The 16,956-nt window shown below is 49.0% G+C and overlaps 3 protein-coding genes across 5 annotated transcripts; all 3 read right to left on the bottom strand.

Moving 5' to 3' along the window:
* Positions 1-529: 529 nt before the first annotated feature.
* On the bottom strand, positions 530-1,411 carry LSM10 (LSM10, U7 small nuclear RNA associated). 3 transcript variants are annotated; one of them, XM_030464577.1, is made up of 2 exons: positions 1,392-1,411; positions 530-1,083 (listed from the first exon to the last, which is right to left on the bottom strand). In XM_030464577.1, the coding sequence occupies exon 2, from the start codon at positions 1,074-1,076 to the stop codon at positions 705-707; it is 372 nt and encodes a 123-aa protein (XP_030320437.1). In that variant the 5' UTR covers positions 1,077-1,083; positions 1,392-1,411; the 3' UTR covers positions 530-704. The 3 variants fall into 3 exon arrangements, with proteins under 3 accessions (XP_030320437.1, XP_030320435.1, XP_030320436.1); XM_030464575.1 differs by lacking the exon at positions 1,392-1,411 and adding an exon at positions 1,288-1,316; XM_030464576.1 differs by lacking the exon at positions 1,392-1,411 and adding an exon at positions 1,295-1,315.
* Positions 1,053-11,563, bottom strand: OSCP1 (organic solute carrier partner 1). The gene is made up of 12 exons (XM_030464578.1): positions 11,387-11,563; positions 9,912-9,941; positions 6,463-6,617; positions 5,447-5,614; positions 4,762-4,842; positions 4,302-4,405; positions 3,828-3,956; positions 3,222-3,291; positions 2,420-2,559; positions 1,946-2,009; positions 1,392-1,536; positions 1,053-1,083 (listed from the first exon to the last, which is right to left on the bottom strand). The coding sequence occupies exons 1-11, from the start codon at positions 11,496-11,498 to the stop codon at positions 1,420-1,422; spliced, it is 1,170 nt and encodes a 389-aa protein (XP_030320438.1). The 5' UTR covers positions 11,499-11,563; the 3' UTR covers positions 1,053-1,083; positions 1,392-1,419.
* A 671-nt stretch (positions 11,564-12,234) lies between these two features.
* Positions 12,235-16,800, bottom strand: MRPS15 (mitochondrial ribosomal protein S15). The gene is made up of 8 exons (XM_030464536.1): positions 16,608-16,800; positions 15,966-16,028; positions 15,403-15,478; positions 14,530-14,578; positions 13,940-14,024; positions 13,356-13,414; positions 12,630-12,821; positions 12,235-12,402 (listed from the first exon to the last, which is right to left on the bottom strand). The coding sequence occupies exons 1-8, from the start codon at positions 16,693-16,695 to the stop codon at positions 12,280-12,282; spliced, it is 735 nt and encodes a 244-aa protein (XP_030320396.1). The 5' UTR covers positions 16,696-16,800; the 3' UTR covers positions 12,235-12,279.
* Between the last annotated feature and the right edge of the window lie 156 nt (positions 16,801-16,956).

The raw sequence follows: 16,956 nt of genomic DNA, 5'->3' as shown, positions 1-16,956 counted from the left end.
ACGCACCACAGCAGCTCCCGAAATCACCTCAGCCCCCGGAAGGACCCGGCGGGGACAGCGCGGCTCCCAGGGCAGAGGCACCGAGCTGCATCGAGTCACCTCCTGGGTGCACGGGCTGAGGATCTGCTGCGGAGCTCGGAGGGGACAGAGGGGACAGAGGAGAGGGGCAGCAGAGCAGCTGACAGCAGCAGCGCTCCCCATGTCCCGGGCAGAGCACACGGTGCTGCTCTGTCCCCTCCACGCTCCGCTCTGGATGGATCTTCAGCTGCTCCTCTGCCCACTTGCAGAATGGTGGCCGTCCAGCAGGAAGCTGACAGGTTGGATGGACCAGGACCAGGACTAGGACCAGGACCAGGACCTGCCTGTGTCAGGCAGCAGCAGGGGCCAGGACATGGTGAGCAGAAGGCAAAGCTGCAGCAGCAGGAGAGCTGTGGCTTGGGCTGAGCAGGGATTGTGTGGCCATCCGAGGAGGGACATGAGCAGCTGCCAACAAGACGTTAAATGAGCCAAGAGATCAGAGAGTCTTTAAAATGGGGTTATTAATTACAAAACCCCAACCCTCCACCCCCTTGGGCATTGCAGGGGAGCAGCAGAGCCCCCAGTCCTGGGGTTGGGTGTCCAGGGTAAGGTGAGGACACGGCTCAGCAGTTGGGTCAGAGGGGGGGTTCTGTCCTGGCCCAGCTGCGGGCAGTGCTGGTCACTTGTCACTTGTGCTTGGTGCAAGGGAACTCCCTCCTGCCCTTGTCACGGCCCCCGAAGTAGCGGACCCTGTGGATGGCTTGCAGCTGCTGCTCGATGGTGGCCCTGATGTCCACCTCGTCGGGGATGTGGACGTATCGGATGTTCCTGCCGGTCACGAAGAGCTCCTCCAGCCGGGACACCGTGCCCTGCCTGTCCGTGAAGCTCACCTCGGACAGCCGCACGTTCATGAAAGCGTCCACGCTGGTGACGCGCCCCGTGGCCGTGCTCTCGTCGCGGAGGTCCACGGTGGTGACGCGGCCGCGCAGGCCCTGCAGCAGGATGACCAGGCTGTTCTCCGCGATGGTGCGTTCCTTCAGCGAGTGGCTGACCTCCATGGCAAGGCTGCGGCAGGGACACCCCGCCTCACCCCGCACGCTCCCGTGCTCAGGTACCGCCCCACGCACACTGGGGGGGATCGCTGCCCCTTCCCCTTCCACAACAACCTCCCCTACCACCCACTCGCGTCCTCCACGTGCCCCCTTTGCACGCGTGTGCAAAGCACCTCTCCCCGCGCACACTCACACCCGCACACTCACGCACGCTCACCGCGCACCCGCACTCGCCGCCGGCAGGAAGGGGCGGCCCCGCCTGCGCACTGAGCCCACCCGCCCCGGTCCCGCCCCGGTCCCGCCCCGGTGCCGGAGCCCGACCCCGCCCCGCAGTCTGTCCGTGCCCGGCTCAGAGCCCGTCCATCAGCGCCAGCAGGTCCTCGCCCTTCTCCGCGCTCTCCGTGCTCGGCTCCGCCACCTCCAGCTCCCCCAGGATGCGTGAGAGCTCGGCCTGCCGGCCCGGCTCCTGCGGGAGACACCGCGGTCAGGCCCCGGACAAACCCGGCTTTACTGGGAGGGACGGGAATGTGCGTCCCGTTCCCCCCCTCCCCGATAACCTGGGCTGTACCGGGCCGTGCCCGGCTGCCTCCTGATGCCCGCAGACCCCCGCACCCCGGGCTGTGCCCCGCAGCAGGCAGACGGTCGGTAACAGAACTCCCTCCTCTGCAGCTAAAATCCTGCTCTGGTATTTGTCAGGTTTCGAGTTCTCTTATGAAATGGTCACCAAATCCCTGGGCTTAGCAGAAAACACTGCCGTGGGTTATTTGTGAGTTTAACTGAAATGGGCAATAGTTGAGGGGTTTTTAAGCTGCTGCTCTGGGTGAAGCTCGGGGAGGCAGAAGTGAGAAGTCAAAGATCTGAAAGATTGGACATACCTGTGTGGCTTCTATGTCAACAACCTTGTAGGATAACTCCTCTGGTCTGGTCAGTGCAGCATGTCTTGGGGAAAAACATGAAAAAAATGCTTAATCTCATAAAGGCACCCAAGTAAATTATAAAAATCAGATTTCATGAGCCCCCTGTAGCTGGGGCAATGTCCCTACTCCTACTAGGCAAATTAATGCCATTGATTAATGCCATTAATTAATGACTATTGAATCCATTGATTAATGCCATTAGTCATTGCCATTGACCCAATCTGGAGACTTCACCCTGTCTAAAGATTTTTTTTTTTAAGCTAAGTGCAGATCAGTGGGTAGACTTCTGTAGCTGAGATTAAAAGCAGGTAAAAACATCCAGCAGAAACAAAAAAGTCTCATCCTTGCTGTTCTGTCCCTGAGGCTCTGAAGGGTCAGCTCTCATCTCCAGGGCTGCTCATACCCCCCAAACCCCAAACAACCAGACCATACTCTTCCTCCTCGTCGTTTGTGAACAAGTTCAGCCGAAATCCCGTTTCACTCCCAGCAGGTTTCTTGATGTCCATACCTCCCAGCAGCCTGGCCAGAAAGTTGAGTTCTTCTTTAGCAAGAGGGTTTGGGGTTCTGTTCTCCTGTAGAAAACACCCGTGGCTTTGTGGATCAGGTGGCTGGGGAGATGAGGGCTGCAATAATCTTTTGTGTTTTCTGATGTGACCCAGATGTTCCTCAGAGTGATATAAATACATTTCTGTATTGTTATTGGTACAGATTGTGCAGATAACTAGTAATTATCAGCAATATGTTTACAATGGTTGCTTGAATTTATAGGCTCAGGACAAGATAATTTTCCAGCTAAATTGAACAGCTGGGAAATCTATAAAACCAGATTTCTGCTTTCTGGAAGGATTAAAATAGGAAGAAAGTACCCCCCAGCATAAGCCTGTGTGTAAGATTTTTTTGGGAAAATTTCCTTCCCCTGGCTCAGAAGGGACTGTGGAGACTTGGAGAGGGCTCTGAGGAGAACAACACAAGAGGTTCCCCTGAAGTCTGTAACTGCAGACTGGGAAAGTGGTCACTGTTTCCCTGGGAAAGGAGCTGAAGAAAGGGGAAGATTATGCAGCTGCAGAGTAAAGGATTTGGAGATGTGGGAATCTCCTTCAGTGACCCCATCTGTGAGGAGACAAGGGATGCAGAGTGGAAAATCTGGTGAATGTGGTGAAGCTGCTGAGAGGAAAGCACAAGTGGTGGCTGCAGGACTTGCTGACACAGACTGGTTAGGCAGGTAACCACTGACCTTTGCATGGGATGCCAGGTTTTTGGATGATCCTGACATGTGGGTCTCCACTGGCCGACTAACACTGTACCTAAAAGAAAAAAACCCATGAGGAAGAGCAACCTGTCACTTGTGGGAGATACAGGAACAGGAGGAAGCCACACAGGATCTAAATAGGATTTTAGGATATTTTTCTGATGACTGTAAGTAACTGAAAGAAGCTGCAGTTCAGTTTTATGGCGTGTTAAGGAATTAAAATACATGAGTGACAAAGCTGTGATGAAGAACACTGCCCTGCCTCGTTCTGTGAATGGAAAAGTTACATTCAGACAAACATGGAGAAAAGAAAGGATTTCTTGAATGCAGTTACAGTCACTTTCACAGAGTATGCAGCACCAGGTCAAAACAGTCTTTCCTGCAGACCTAAATCAAAATTTGCTCTTTCCCACAGCTCTTTATACACATCAGCCCCCACACGTTCTGCTTCAGGACATCACTTCATAAACTAAGTCAGGCTGGTAATAGTGAAAGAGGCAAAAATGCACAAGGCTGAAGAGGTGCTTCTGAACACATCCATAACCATTGACATTTACTCCATGTTTCTGTGTAGGACAAAAAATTACTTACATATTTGTTCCAAGTTTGAGGACTCTGTCTCCATAAAGATCAAAAGATCCCTCCCTTTGTGGAGTAAAATAATTTCCTTCAGTGGTGAACTCAATTCTTTTAACTTCATCTCCATTGTGATTAAACATCCTTAAAAAGAAGTCATTATGGAAACGTATTTAGTAGTTCTAGTAATGATTTTCAGTACTGAATTCCTCTGCTTACTGCATAAGAAAAAGGGAATAAATCCCTATCCTTTATGTTGAGAAATGCCTATTTTAAAGGATAAATTATTAATAGTTGGTTTACTAGAACAAACAGCTTAGTATTTCACTGTTGGGTGACTTCTGCCTTTTCAATAGCACCCACTGGTGGTTCAGCCACCTGAGCATCAGCCTCAGCTTGACTCTCATCAGACCTCCAGGATGGACCCTTCCTGGTGAGCACCACAGCCCCAGGGCACTGCAAAGAGTGTCAGAGTGGGTCAGAACTCACCTGATGAGTCCTGGAACTTCAGTACCCCAAGGAACAGGGCCTGATATTGGCAGCACAAAGCGACCATTGGAGTTCTGCACTTTATCCTTCAGAAAGATAGAGACCTGCAAAAGAATATTCCACCTCTAAAAAAAAAATCAATTATGCATCTCCTGATCCAAATTCTTTGACATCTGACCTTGCAGTCTTCCACCTACACTGGGATTGGTTTCCTAGAGCTGTATTTATCAACTATCAAACCCATACTCGTAGGCTTCCTTTTTTTTCATAACATTTTAGAGTTGTTGAGTATTACTTTAGTACATCTGCTCAAATCTGTGAAATTTTGAAGAATGAAATCACAAGCACAGCAAGATGACTGAAAAGCACAAGTACCAAACCCAAACCTAAATGTAATGATAATGAGACACCGACATATTCTAGCCACAAACTCCCTTTCATGCTTACAAGAGCTGCTTACCCTTATGTGCATGTCTTGAAAAAAAATGAGGAGTGTTTGCCTGATGAGCTGAAATTCACCAGCAGAGAGCGAGCTGTATGTCTGGAAAAGAAAAAAACCATCACATGAGGCTCTGCAAGCAGAACACGTCCCTCCCAGGTCAACGGGGAAACAAGAACATCAGAGTGCTGCTGGGCAAAACTGGTACCTGCATGGCAGGGGGAGGGGAAATGATACAGGCAGGCTGCAGGTCATTACCAGTAATTATCATCCATGACTAAGAGACTGATTTAATTTCTGTGCTGAAGTCAGTGGTGACCTTGCCCAGGCTGAAAAAGCAATGTATCCATTTAAACTGGGCCAGTAGAAAAATAACACTTGGCTTGTACACATAAATCCTCTGGAAACATTTTGTGGCTTCCCAGGCTTTCTAACATTTTATGGAACTGCTTCCCTTCCACTGGGACACTCCAGGGAACTACAGGAGTTACACGAGCAAAAGCTGCTAATGGGGGTAATTTTCCCCCCTCAGGTTAAAAAGAATGGATGGATCCAAAAAAAGTTTGGATGGATCTCTGAATGTTTCAATATCCACACCTAACATGGCACTTACTGGTACCACGTTGAGTCTCCCCAATTATCTTGAAACAAATGTAAAAAACCTTAACCCACAGTGTGTCCCACCGTTTTCCTAGAGGATTCTTACTTCAATCAGCTGTCGGACAGTTTCATCCACCTGGTTCAGGATGCCAGGAGCATCGTGTACAAAATCCTTGATTGCATCCAGGTGGTTGAAGGTGACCAGCAGGATGTCCTTGGGCCGGGGGCACAGCAGCACTTGGTATTTGAAAGCCATAGTCATGAGGTCATACAGCTGCAAAGCAACACAGGGGAATCTTGGTTCTGTCACAGCACTAAGAGCAACGTGGCTCAGATCATAGAATCATAGAACTGGCTGGGTTGGAAGGGACCTCAGAGATCATCAAGTCCAACCCTTGATCCACTCCCCCCGTGGTTCCCAGCCCATGGCACTCAGTGCCACATCCAGGCTCTTTGGAAATATCTCCACTACTTCCCTGGGCAGCCCATTCCAATGGCTGATCACTCTCTCTGTAAAGAAGATCATCTCATGTTGATGTAGAAAAGGGCTCTGGACACTCAGGCCAGCAGCTGCCTGGGTCAAGAGAACCATTTTAGCTTTCTTTCCTAAGAAAATAAATCCTCTGCAATCACACTGTCTGCTCTCCTGCTGACTTGAAAACTCCCAATTCCAACCACACCAACAGCTCTGGCAGAGCTCTCCCAGGTAGCCCAGTTCCTAAAGTGTCTGCTGGTTATCCTGGTGCAGGCAAAAAACCCTAAAACCAGAACTGCAAAGCAGTGAGTGTCCCTACAGAAATATATGTATTTATACATGCCACATAGGTATATATTTTTAATACATATTACAAAATCCAATAAGCTTAAAGAAAGCTTATCCAACCTCTTAAACATACTTAGAATTTTTAATTATTAAAGCAGAAATATTTAGTTGTGTCTGATACTACCATGGATTTCCCCAAAGCTTCCTTGGCTGAGAAGCGTTTTAACAAAGAAAGCAAATGGGAAGAGGGCTGTGAATGCTTCACAACTGCACTTGTGTAAAGCCTTGTACTAATTCTTGTCACCAGACACTTGTGAGCAGCTGCAGGGGGTCCCAGTGCCCACCAGGAATTCCTTTACCTTGTCCATGCTGGCCTGGTTGAGTCTCATGATGGAAGCATGAGCCAGCCGGTCGTACACCGTCCTCAGAGCTTTCTTGGAGTAGAGTTCCTGTGGTTTAAACAGCTCTTCCATGAATTTTTTATTGAACATGGTTGTGATGATGTCATTCATAACTGCAAAGACAAAGAGTCTCTGGTTTTTGCTTCAGAAACAGCACATTCACCTTCACACTGCCAGTGGTGAGGGCTGCCATGCACACTGAGCTGTCAGATCCAGCTACAGCCAGGAAACCAACCCAGAGGAGGAACCTCACTGCCTCACACCAGCACTTTCCTCAAGCCCACAGTGGTCCAAGTGAGCAGCTTGAGCCCACTGCCTGTCCCCAGGGGCAGCAACACTGCTTGAGCTGCAGACAACAAACCCTCCTTGCCAGTGGGAATAAGACTGAATTGTTGTTGCCTGGTTTTTTACAGCAGTGGTTAGCACTTTTCCCCTTTAAAAATAAGTTTTTATAGGCTGCTCTGGCATGTTTTATCTGTAAAAGCTAAAGCTATGTTTCCCAAGAAGCATATTGTGCATCACTCTGGGTTTTGCAGCTATAGCCAGCTGTCTGCCTGCTCTCTCTCCTTAGCCTTTGACACTATTAGTCTGTTTTTCCTTCTAAACAGAAGCTCCTGAATGATTCCAGGCTGCTTGCAGTATTTGTGTTAAAGGGATTAACACTTGACAAGTATTTAAGGAAGTGTTTGTCAGGCTGGGATCTATGTCAGGCTATCCAGGGCTCTCCCACAGCAACATTTGCTGACACAGGAGCACTCCAAAAGTGCAGAACTCTCAATTTCCTCACTTGTGCTTCAGGATTTTATGCATAAGTTTAGACATGGAATTGTTCTGTGACTTCCTCATGAGAACGTAGAGATCAGGGGTGCTGATCAGGGCTGTGCTCTGCTTACCAAGCTTTTAATGCAAAGAAAATGTTCTGCATTGGCTCAAGCAAATTCAGGATATCTTAGGTTTTGTGCTGGATATGAGGCTTTTACCACATGCCTGATATATTCTACAGATTTATTATAAACAAGCATTCATTTCTCTATTTAAAAAATGTTTAATAGAAATTCCAACTCATAGATGGAGGAATTTTCCTTAGCAGATGACTGCTACTCATAATGCCAGATTCTTACAGATTAGGAAAAAATCAGTGGTAGTAAACAAAAACAAAAAAAACCAAACCAAAACAAAAAAAAGTGGTAGTAAAAAAAATAAATAAACAAACAAACAAAAAGTGACTCTAAAGCTAGAGGCAGGGATCAGAACTCCTTGAAGTAACTACTCATTGGTGGGTAAAAACCTGGCTTTTCTCAGCTGGGGTTCTGAGGCTCCATAAACAGCCCAAAGAAAGTTCATGTCCCAGTTGTGTCTGGGAGCACTGGGAACACTGGGAACTGTGGGAACACTGCTGGGCAGAGCCTGGACAACTCTGTGCTGGGAGGTTTTCTCCCCCCCTGGTGACACACACATTTCCTAACAGGGCTCACTCTTTCCTGGTGTAAGTACCAAAAAAACACAGAGAGGTCTCAGCTCAGGTTCTGTGCAGCACAGATTACAAATACATTTTGCAATTGCAAATGAGGGAAAAATAAATAATAAATCAATCCTTCCTCTTCCTTGCTTCTTTTCAGACAAACTGCCCTTAGAACAATCCTGGCTTGCAGGCAAAAATCCTCTTTTTTTATTTTTTCAGTGGAGAAAAATCAAATGCAGTGTATTAGTGTATATTTAATTTTGTAAGTAATTAATTAGGGCAAAAATAAGAACTTTTGCTCTATATTGCTATCAAGAAAAATATTTTAAAGTTGATTGTGTTTGTTGTCTGCACAAAAGCTTCTTCTGCATCCCTGGAGAGTCACTGATAACCAGGACTGTCAGGAGACAGCCAGTGTCCCAGTGTACTGACTGTAGCAGGCAGATATTCACATGGAATCAGCAGATCTGTGGTAAGCACACACCCAACCTTACATAAATTATCTTCTGAAATTAAAACCTCTTGAACTGGCTATAAAAAGAACTGAGAAAGACATTAAAAAACTCACGGCAAAGGGCAAATCTCACACAGTATGTTTGATAATGACACAGCAAAGAGATCTCAGGGCACAGGGAGTCCCTGGGGAGGCACTGACACCATTCTAACAACAGAAAATAACAAAGGAAGGAGCATTAGCTCAGGGAAAATGGCACGCCAAGCAACAGAGCACCAAAGCAGTTTAGCAGAGAGGGGTTTCATCAACTGGGATGAGGAGAGGGAAACCGAGTGTAGACGATGGGATGGACAGAAGAGAAGCTGAGGATTTACAGTGGGTTTTGCCTACACGTGCCATGTCACTGGTGACAGACGTGTCCCAACATCTGCTGTGTGTCATGTCACATGGCTGGGGTGCATGCCACGAGGCTTTGTGCCTGGATTATGCCCATGCTTCTCAGAGGACATTCAAGGCAGCAGAGGGAATGTTACGAGTCCCAGACAAGTCACACGTTTTCCTGGCAGCAGATTTATCATCTGTAAGAAGGTGAAGGGCAGGAGAAGCCCATGGTGATGGCTTCGTGGCTGGTGACTCTGTGTAACCCATCTGAGATGGCCCCAAAGGCACTGCTCACAGGGGAACTTTTTTCTCTCACCAGAGAAGCTGCTCGGTCAGCGTGGGGTCTGCATCTGTGCCACTACATCTGAACATGATAGAGTGGGATCTCATGCAACTGTCATCATTGGGATGTAATAAGAGAGGAATATGGAATCTTTTAGGCTTCTGAGATACTTAAACCTGCAGAAGTCTGCAATAGTAAAAAAACAAAACCAAACCAAACCAAAAAACAAAATGCTAGGATATCAGTATTTACTTTCAAATACTCATAGCCTACAAATTATGCTTATTTTGAAAAAACCCTGAACCATAACCCTGATCTTAAAAGAGAGCTGCTCAAAAAGACACTGGAAGTTCTACTCCTGTTCACCTAGCAACAAACCTGAGACAGTTTGAGAGATTAAATCTTTCCTGGAGTTCACCTGTCCAAACCCTAAGTGATCAACTAGAAAAATGCAACATACATAATCCTGAATTTAAGCAGAAAAACAACCTTGACAATGCTCACATGATTATATGCTTGCATTAATACGACACTAGAGAAATACAAATATAATTTTGGCTAGAAGGACTATGATAAAAACCTTTAATCTCTTTACAGCCTTGGATAAATTAGCAATGGATTTTTGAAGCCGTGGGATTTTGAGAGATTGCTTGGGTTTTTTTCCCCAAATCTATAAAGTACATTTTAATGAACATGTGGATATTGTTTTTTCATCTGTGACACTATGACTAGAAGGCTGCAGGCAGAGTGCAGGGTGTGTTCACATACGATGAGCCTCATGTGTGCATGTAGTGGTGTTGTCTACTGCATGCAGCAGATTACTGTACCTCGTTTCCTGTCCCCATCTGTCCATTCATCTACACGAAGCATATAAAACAAAAAACATCAGTTCAAGAAGTAAGAACAAGAGCTTCAAGGAGAATAAAAGAAATAAACTGAACTAAAAATAAAAAAAACCTAACTAATGGATTTTGGTGTCTCTCATCAGCACTCAGCACTTGGCTTGGCCGTGAGTGGATCTTTCACCAAACAAGCAGACAGTGGAGGAAACTTTGGAAAAAATCCATTGTTGCCTCAACAGAGATAAAACTTTACCCTTGATGGACTCTCAGCATGTTTTGCATTTATCTTGGAAAAATTTCAGTTGGTTTTCTTTGCACTTACAAGTAAACAATATTTGAGTGAACACTTCTAAGTGATAACAAAACGGATGAAATCACCTCTCAGTAAAATTAATGCCTGGTTTTTGGAAGGTAAAATATATGTGTGGATAAAGGAGTTCAGCTCTAGTTCTCCTGCTGAGACATTCCACCAAGTACAGCTAATTTCATTTAAGCTCTAAACTTTGTAACACAAAAGTGTCCGAAGACACAAATGAGCAACTCAGCCCCTGTGGGGACACCTTGGCTCTGCCCTTCTGCAGATGGGGTAGGCAAGAGAAAGAAAAACCCGTAACAACCTCTTCATTGCTGCCTTAATATTGAGTTGATTTTTTATTACAAAATAACGAAGCTTCCCGGGGAGCATTCCTCATCCCAGGACAGGATGCTGCGAGAATTTCTAAAAGCAAAGCAGTTTTAATTTACAAGTGGCAAACACGGAGGAGCTGAGCCCTGAGCTGGAGCCTCAGTGCAGGCATATGAATGCACAGGGCTCTATTTTACAGTAATTTTGACAAACTTTTAGGCTGACAGATTTGTATAAGAGCCAGACAGGGGTTTCAGGAGCCATGTGTAAGTGACTTGAAGTTTTTCTTAATTGTGCACACTTCTGCGTGGGCTTTGCAGCATTATCCCTGGAAATTACTTCTGATTGCAAAGCAATCCCATCTCCCTGAAACAACAACTCAGGACCTGGACCGAGACGCCCAAATTCCAACTATTTTTTTTATTCCAAAAGGCTATTCCCAACAGCTAACCTCTGAGACAAGCCCGGAAACACCGCAAAGCATCCCAGGTTCCACCTTCTCTGCAGGGTGGGTACGAATCAGCCTCAGCAGCAGCTCCGGGCAGCCACAGACACCCCAGGAGAGCTGAGAACCCCCCGGGGATGTGACAAGAAACACACACACGGTAACGACACGGGGCTGTTAACCGGGATAGGGAGGGCTCTCCCGGCAGCCGCTGTCCCGCCCGTCACCCGGCCCGGGGCGGCACCGCCACCTCCATCCCTGCCACACCTCGGGGGACGCAGCGAGGGGTCCGGTGCCCGCGGGACAGCAGAACCCGACCCAAAGGGTCCCCGTCCCCCCGGCACTCCGATCCCCCGGGCCTTCCGCGGGACCCCGAGCGCTCCCGCTCACCTTTTCGGGCCTTCTCGCTGGGGATGCTCTGGGCGCGGAGCCGCTGGTCCAGGATGTAGAGCATCTCCCCGCCCAGGTTGAGGAAGAGCAGCGGCAGCGACCGCAGCGACATTGCGACCGACAGACAGAGAGACAGACAGACAGACAGACAGACCGCTGCCGTTGCCGGGCAACCGCGGGGCCAATCGGAAGGCGTCTTCTTGGCGGGTAGGGGCAAGGACGCGTGCGCAGAGTGGAGGGTGTCCCCGCGGGGTCCCGCACCGGGAGATCCCGCACAGTGGGTGAGAGGAACCGGACCGGTCCCGTGGGAAGGACCGCAGTGGGGAGCGGAGAGGGAGCGAGGGTCCGGGGGCAGAGGGAAGGGGTGAACGGGCGCCCCCGGGACCCCCCCGGTTCTTCTCATCACTCTCAGCGGATTCTGGGTGCAAAACACCGAATCGCCAAGTTTGAGAGCGACAGAGGGGCGACTGCCACAGAGGGAATGCTCATGTGGAACCTGAAAAATGCTCTGGAAATCACAGGCTCAGTTAACGTGATTCCCACAGCTGCAGAGCTCCCGATCCACCCCCATTTTCCTGCTTTGAGGTGCCAAACAAGCAGCGTTTTGCCCCATTCTCTCTCTCCCTTTGCCATCCCACCGGGCAGCACAACTCCAGGGACTGGCTGGGTGATGGCTGCCCAGGGACACAGCTCAGAGATGCCCACCCCTGCCTTGCCCTGCCCTGCCCTCTCCCACAGATCCAACTGCTCACAGTGTGATCCCATACACCACCCTCCAATTAAACTTATTAAACCATTAATTGACTGCCTGCACCCTTCCACGGCACGGACCAGGCAGAGGCAGCAGGTCTCTAGGTAGTTCTTTATTGCTGAGGAGCAGGGCTGTGTCACAGCTACACGGGTGTCCCCTCTGTCCCCTTTGTGCCTCCTTCTCCCTGGCAGCTCTGGCTCTGGCTCCACTCTCTGCGCTGCTTCAGCCTCTCTGCTTTTTTCAGCTTCTGTGCCTCCTGGAAAACCTGCAGAGGGGGAGGATGAGGAGGTGAGAGATGAGAAGAGCTGGAGCTGAGCTTCTCCACTACACAACAACCTTCAGTGGAGCTCTTTGCCACTCCTCTACAAACACAACCTCCTCAAAGCCCAAGTGCTGCCCTGTTGCTCCTCCCTCACAGTCACAGCTCTGCCCTTCTCCCAGGGGATTCGTCCCTACCCCGGGGAACCTGTCTCCCTGCAGCCCAGGCCATACCTTCAGGCAGAAAGCCTTCTTCACCATCCAGCGTTTGGTGACCCTGCGGGTGTAGGGGGGTGGCAGGGTGTACTGGATGTTGAGCTGCTTGCAGGTGTTCTCAAAGGTGTCGTAGCGGACGCGGCGCAGGTAGGAGAGGAGCTTCTTGCGTCGGTCCATGTCCATCAGCATGCGCCGGCGGTTGTCCTTGTCCTGCAAAGGACTGAGAGCTCACCAGGCTGCAGGCAAGCAGCCTTCCACCCCAATAAATTGCAACAGATTAGGGCTAAAAGAGAACAGTCAGGTTAAACACAGTATCCTTTGCATTTGGCTCTGAGCCCGCGCTGGGAAGTGTCACTCTGCCATGTGCCCTCCACTGAACATTTCCACAGGCAGAAGAAAGAGAGCCCAGCTGCTGAAGTGCCAGCAGTAATGACATTGAAAACACAGTGGCAAAGGCACACCTGCAGCAAGAATCAATTTGGCTACATGGTGTTCAAAGGTATCTGCTCAGCCATTTCCAGCAAGCCAGCGATAAGAACAACACCTGTCAGTCAGTCAGCAGCAATGTCACTAGGACTGAGCCAGCAGTTTCCCAGCCTGGCAGCAGGGAACACTTCAAACTATTTTATAAACCTTCTTAGTAAGGCCATAATCCTCAGAATTAAAATGCTTTTGTTCTAAACTGAGAAAACAAGCTGAACAGCTGCTACCCCAGACGTGTGGGCTTGGATTACTGATGGTTACCTTGGGATGCTTCTGGAGATGTTCCTCGTAGCTGCGGATCTTGGCAGTCAATATAGCAACTGGAAAAAAGAGACATGAGAAACCATGTGAGAGCAGCAGCTTCCCAGGAAAAGGCAGCATCATCTGCATTCCCTTCAAACTGCCAGCTGAGGACTGCTGTTCTCATGGGTACCCACTGCACCACGGCACAGCCCTTGGAATCAGCACAAAGCACACCACCAAAAATACAGCCTGTGAGTCAGAACCAGTCCTGTCATGAAGCTGATTCATTACAAGTTAAAGTTTTAGCAGCTGGTGATATGAATTATCTGTAAAACACCTCTCGCTCAGTTACTGGTGATTTGACATTCATTTCCCTTCACTTGGTTTAAGTTCTGGAGGAACAGACACAAATTCTTTGTAAGCAGCAGCCAGCCCTGGGTGACTGCAGGCTTTGCAGAGAGGTTGGTGGCATCCTGAGACACTGAGAGATTTTATCAGTGATAAAGGGGTTTGACTTGGTCAGTGGCAGTGTGGCCTCAGAGGGCTGGGGTGGGAACAGCTGAATTATCATCTGACAACAATATCCTACTTTTTTAACTTACCCTGCACCTCAAAGGAGCCGTTGTCATTGGGAGACCTCCTGACCTTCTCCACCAGCTGCTGAGTCTTTACTTTCATCTTCTCCTTCTGCAGATAATGGAAAAGAGCTTGTTGCTTGCTCAGGAACACTAAAGGTCTGAGATGCCCCAGTCTGCTCCCCTGTGCCCAAAGACTGTATAATTAACAGCTTTACTCAATGGCCATCACAAAACATGTAGAAATGGAAAGAGCTTTGTGCTACCTGGGCATGCAAGATGTCAAAGTAATTTGAAGAACATCTGGTGTCCTGTGCACTATTTTCTGGAACAGAAGCCAACCACCAGCAGTAACACAAGACAGCTCAGCTCCCCTGGGACTGTCTAACATCTTCTCTCATTTTAGTGAACAATCATTACCATAAAGAAGAATGCACAACAACTTTTAAGGGCATACAAGACTGATCACTTTCATGTATTTAATAGCCCCACATTTGCAGTCACAGAGGAACACTTAAAAATAGAGTAAGTGAAGGGCATTTAACACCACAGACATGTCTTACACAAATGTGCTCACCACATCTTCTAGTTTTTTATGCCAGCAGAATGGAACTCACCTGGCTTGCCATCTCCAGTGACAAAAGCCTTCTCACCACATCATCAACACTGCAAAGAGACCACAGATCAGTTTACAAGCTAGAAACAAAGTATATTTCACAACAGATACCAGGAGGGGTTTTCAGAACAAGTTGACTTTTCTCAGCTTTGAATTTACTCTACAAATTTACAGCAGTTCTCCTCCCCTCCCAGACCTGTTAGCCAAAAACTGTTCCTTAAATTCCAAAGAAAAATCATGGCTGAGATTACAGAAGCATTGAGCAGTTTTGCTGCTGTGGGCAGCATGGTGAATTCAAGTCACAATTAAGTCTTTTCAATTCCAAAAACATTACATGCAAACTGGGTGCTGAAGATTAACCTCCAAGTAAGTGCACAAGGACAAAATAATTAATTTTAAGACCAGCTGGTTCAGAGATCTGTGAAAGTCTCTGTTACACCACTGGAGGCTCTCCATGCACCACATTTGAGCATTTCTGGAACCAGAGCATGACAGCTCCTGACTGCAGCTCCAGCTGTCAGCAGCAGCCACTCATTGGGAGTTGTTTAACTACACACTCCTGGCACCTGGGTTCAAGACAGACTATTTCTGAGATGATTATTTCTAGTATTTCAAGATTATTTTCTTTTTCTATGGGCTACAAAGTCCACAGACCAGCGATTCATCTTGTCTTAACAAAATAAACCCTCACACAACCCTGATCAGTGCTGCTTTTGTAATTTGACTTTTGAAATGACCTTGTAGTTTCTGTGCTAAATTGCACAGCAGTGCCCACAGAGCATTACTGATGCCTGAGCTTCCATGAATTGTGGTTGTGTGTGTGCAAGATACAAAACTCTGAGGAGAACACTCAGTCCCTTTCCCAGTCCCATACCTATCCATTATGGGGACATCAGCATAGTCTTTCTTCAGCACTGTGGGAGGGAGATCATCCAGCTGGCTGGGGATGTCTAAGAAGAGAAGGTGAACGTGTGAGGAAGGTGTCAGAGCTCTGAACACACTTGCAAAGGAAACAAACTGCAAAGAAAATAGACTGTATGCTCCAAACAAGAGCTTAAGAGATCAAACTGAGATGGCAGGAGCTGAGGGAATAAAATCAGCTCCAGCCTCTTGCCTCCAGCACTCTGGAGCTACCACACAGTGCTGAGTCCACCTAGATCAGCAATCTCTTGCTGATGACAATTGCTCATTTCCCATGCATTAATGAGCTGCTGAACTTTCTGAATAACTCCTGACTCTTCAAGGAATTATTTCTAGAAGCTACAGGACTCTAGAATCCTACAGTAAGGATTATATTTCCTCTCCTCATGACAAACTCTGCATCTTTACAGTGAAACCCATTAATTTCTGCAAATACCTTCTCTTCCTGTGGCATTATAGTAACAACCCTGTTAACAGTAAAACATCTTGCCCGTGGCCCCATTAGTCCTGATGTACCTTTCCTCTTCCTTCTCACAGGCGTGGCGTAACATCTGGCTGTCTGAACAAAGGGGCTGCGAGCTTGATGGAAGAAAACACAGATTTATCAGATTTATGGACACTTACAACCTTACATGTACTAAATATATGTACTAAATACTGCTCGGACTGTACAAGAAAACTGGTCAAAGCACTTGGACTCCAAGGGAGCAGTGGCCAGCCAGGTTTTTTGTCCCAAATGAGGAACAGCTTTGGTGTGGCTCTCACATGGGTGTTAAAACCCCCGGGGAGGCTGTGCTGCTGCGGGGTGTTCTGCACCCAAAAGCTGAGAGCAGATCCCAGAGCCCGAGCAGGGAGCACCGGGGCTCCTCAGCCGAGCTGTGTCCGTCTGAAAGCTTCAAACCCTTCAGCTAATTCCGTTTCCTCAGGGGTAAACCAGACGGGCCTGGCCCGGCCCTTCCCCTGCCCGCCACACACGGGGGGCTCAGCCCCGCCACCCCGGCCCTTAGAGGGACCCCCGGGCCGCCCCTGCCCCCCCCAAGACCCTCAGAACCTCCTCAGGCTCCTTCCCCCTCCTCACGCCCCGACATTGTCCCGTTCCGTCCCCTCCGCGGCCCCCGCCCGCACTCCCCTGCCCTCTCCTCCCCCCTCCCGCCTCACCGGCCCCTCCGCCGCTGCCCAGGACCGCGGTCCCGCAGCGGAGCGGCCCCGCCAGGGAGCGGCCCAGAGCCCTCGGCAGCGCCAGCATCGCCCGCCCCGCTCCCGCCTCAGCGCCCCACAGACACGGGCGGCGCCATCTTGCCCAGGCACCCCCAGACGAGCGCCGAGCGCCTCGATGGCCCGGGCTGCCCCGCCCCTATCCCGGACCCGGACCCGGACCCGGTTCTGGTCCCGGCCCCATCGCAGCGGAGGCTCCGTACTCCCCGTCCCGTCCCAGACGTGTCCCGGGCTGTGTTCAGCGCGTCCCCGTTTATTGCGGGAGGGGAGAGGAGGGGCGGGAGGACACGCA

Source organism: Calypte anna, chromosome 23 (assembly GCF_003957555.1).
Source record: "Calypte anna isolate BGI_N300 chromosome 23, bCalAnn1_v1.p, whole genome shotgun sequence".
In the NCBI taxonomy this organism is placed as follows: domain Eukaryota; kingdom Metazoa; phylum Chordata; class Aves; order Apodiformes; family Trochilidae; genus Calypte; species Calypte anna.
Note: the sequence above shows the minus strand (reverse complement) of the source record. Positions and strands in the feature narration are given on the sequence as shown.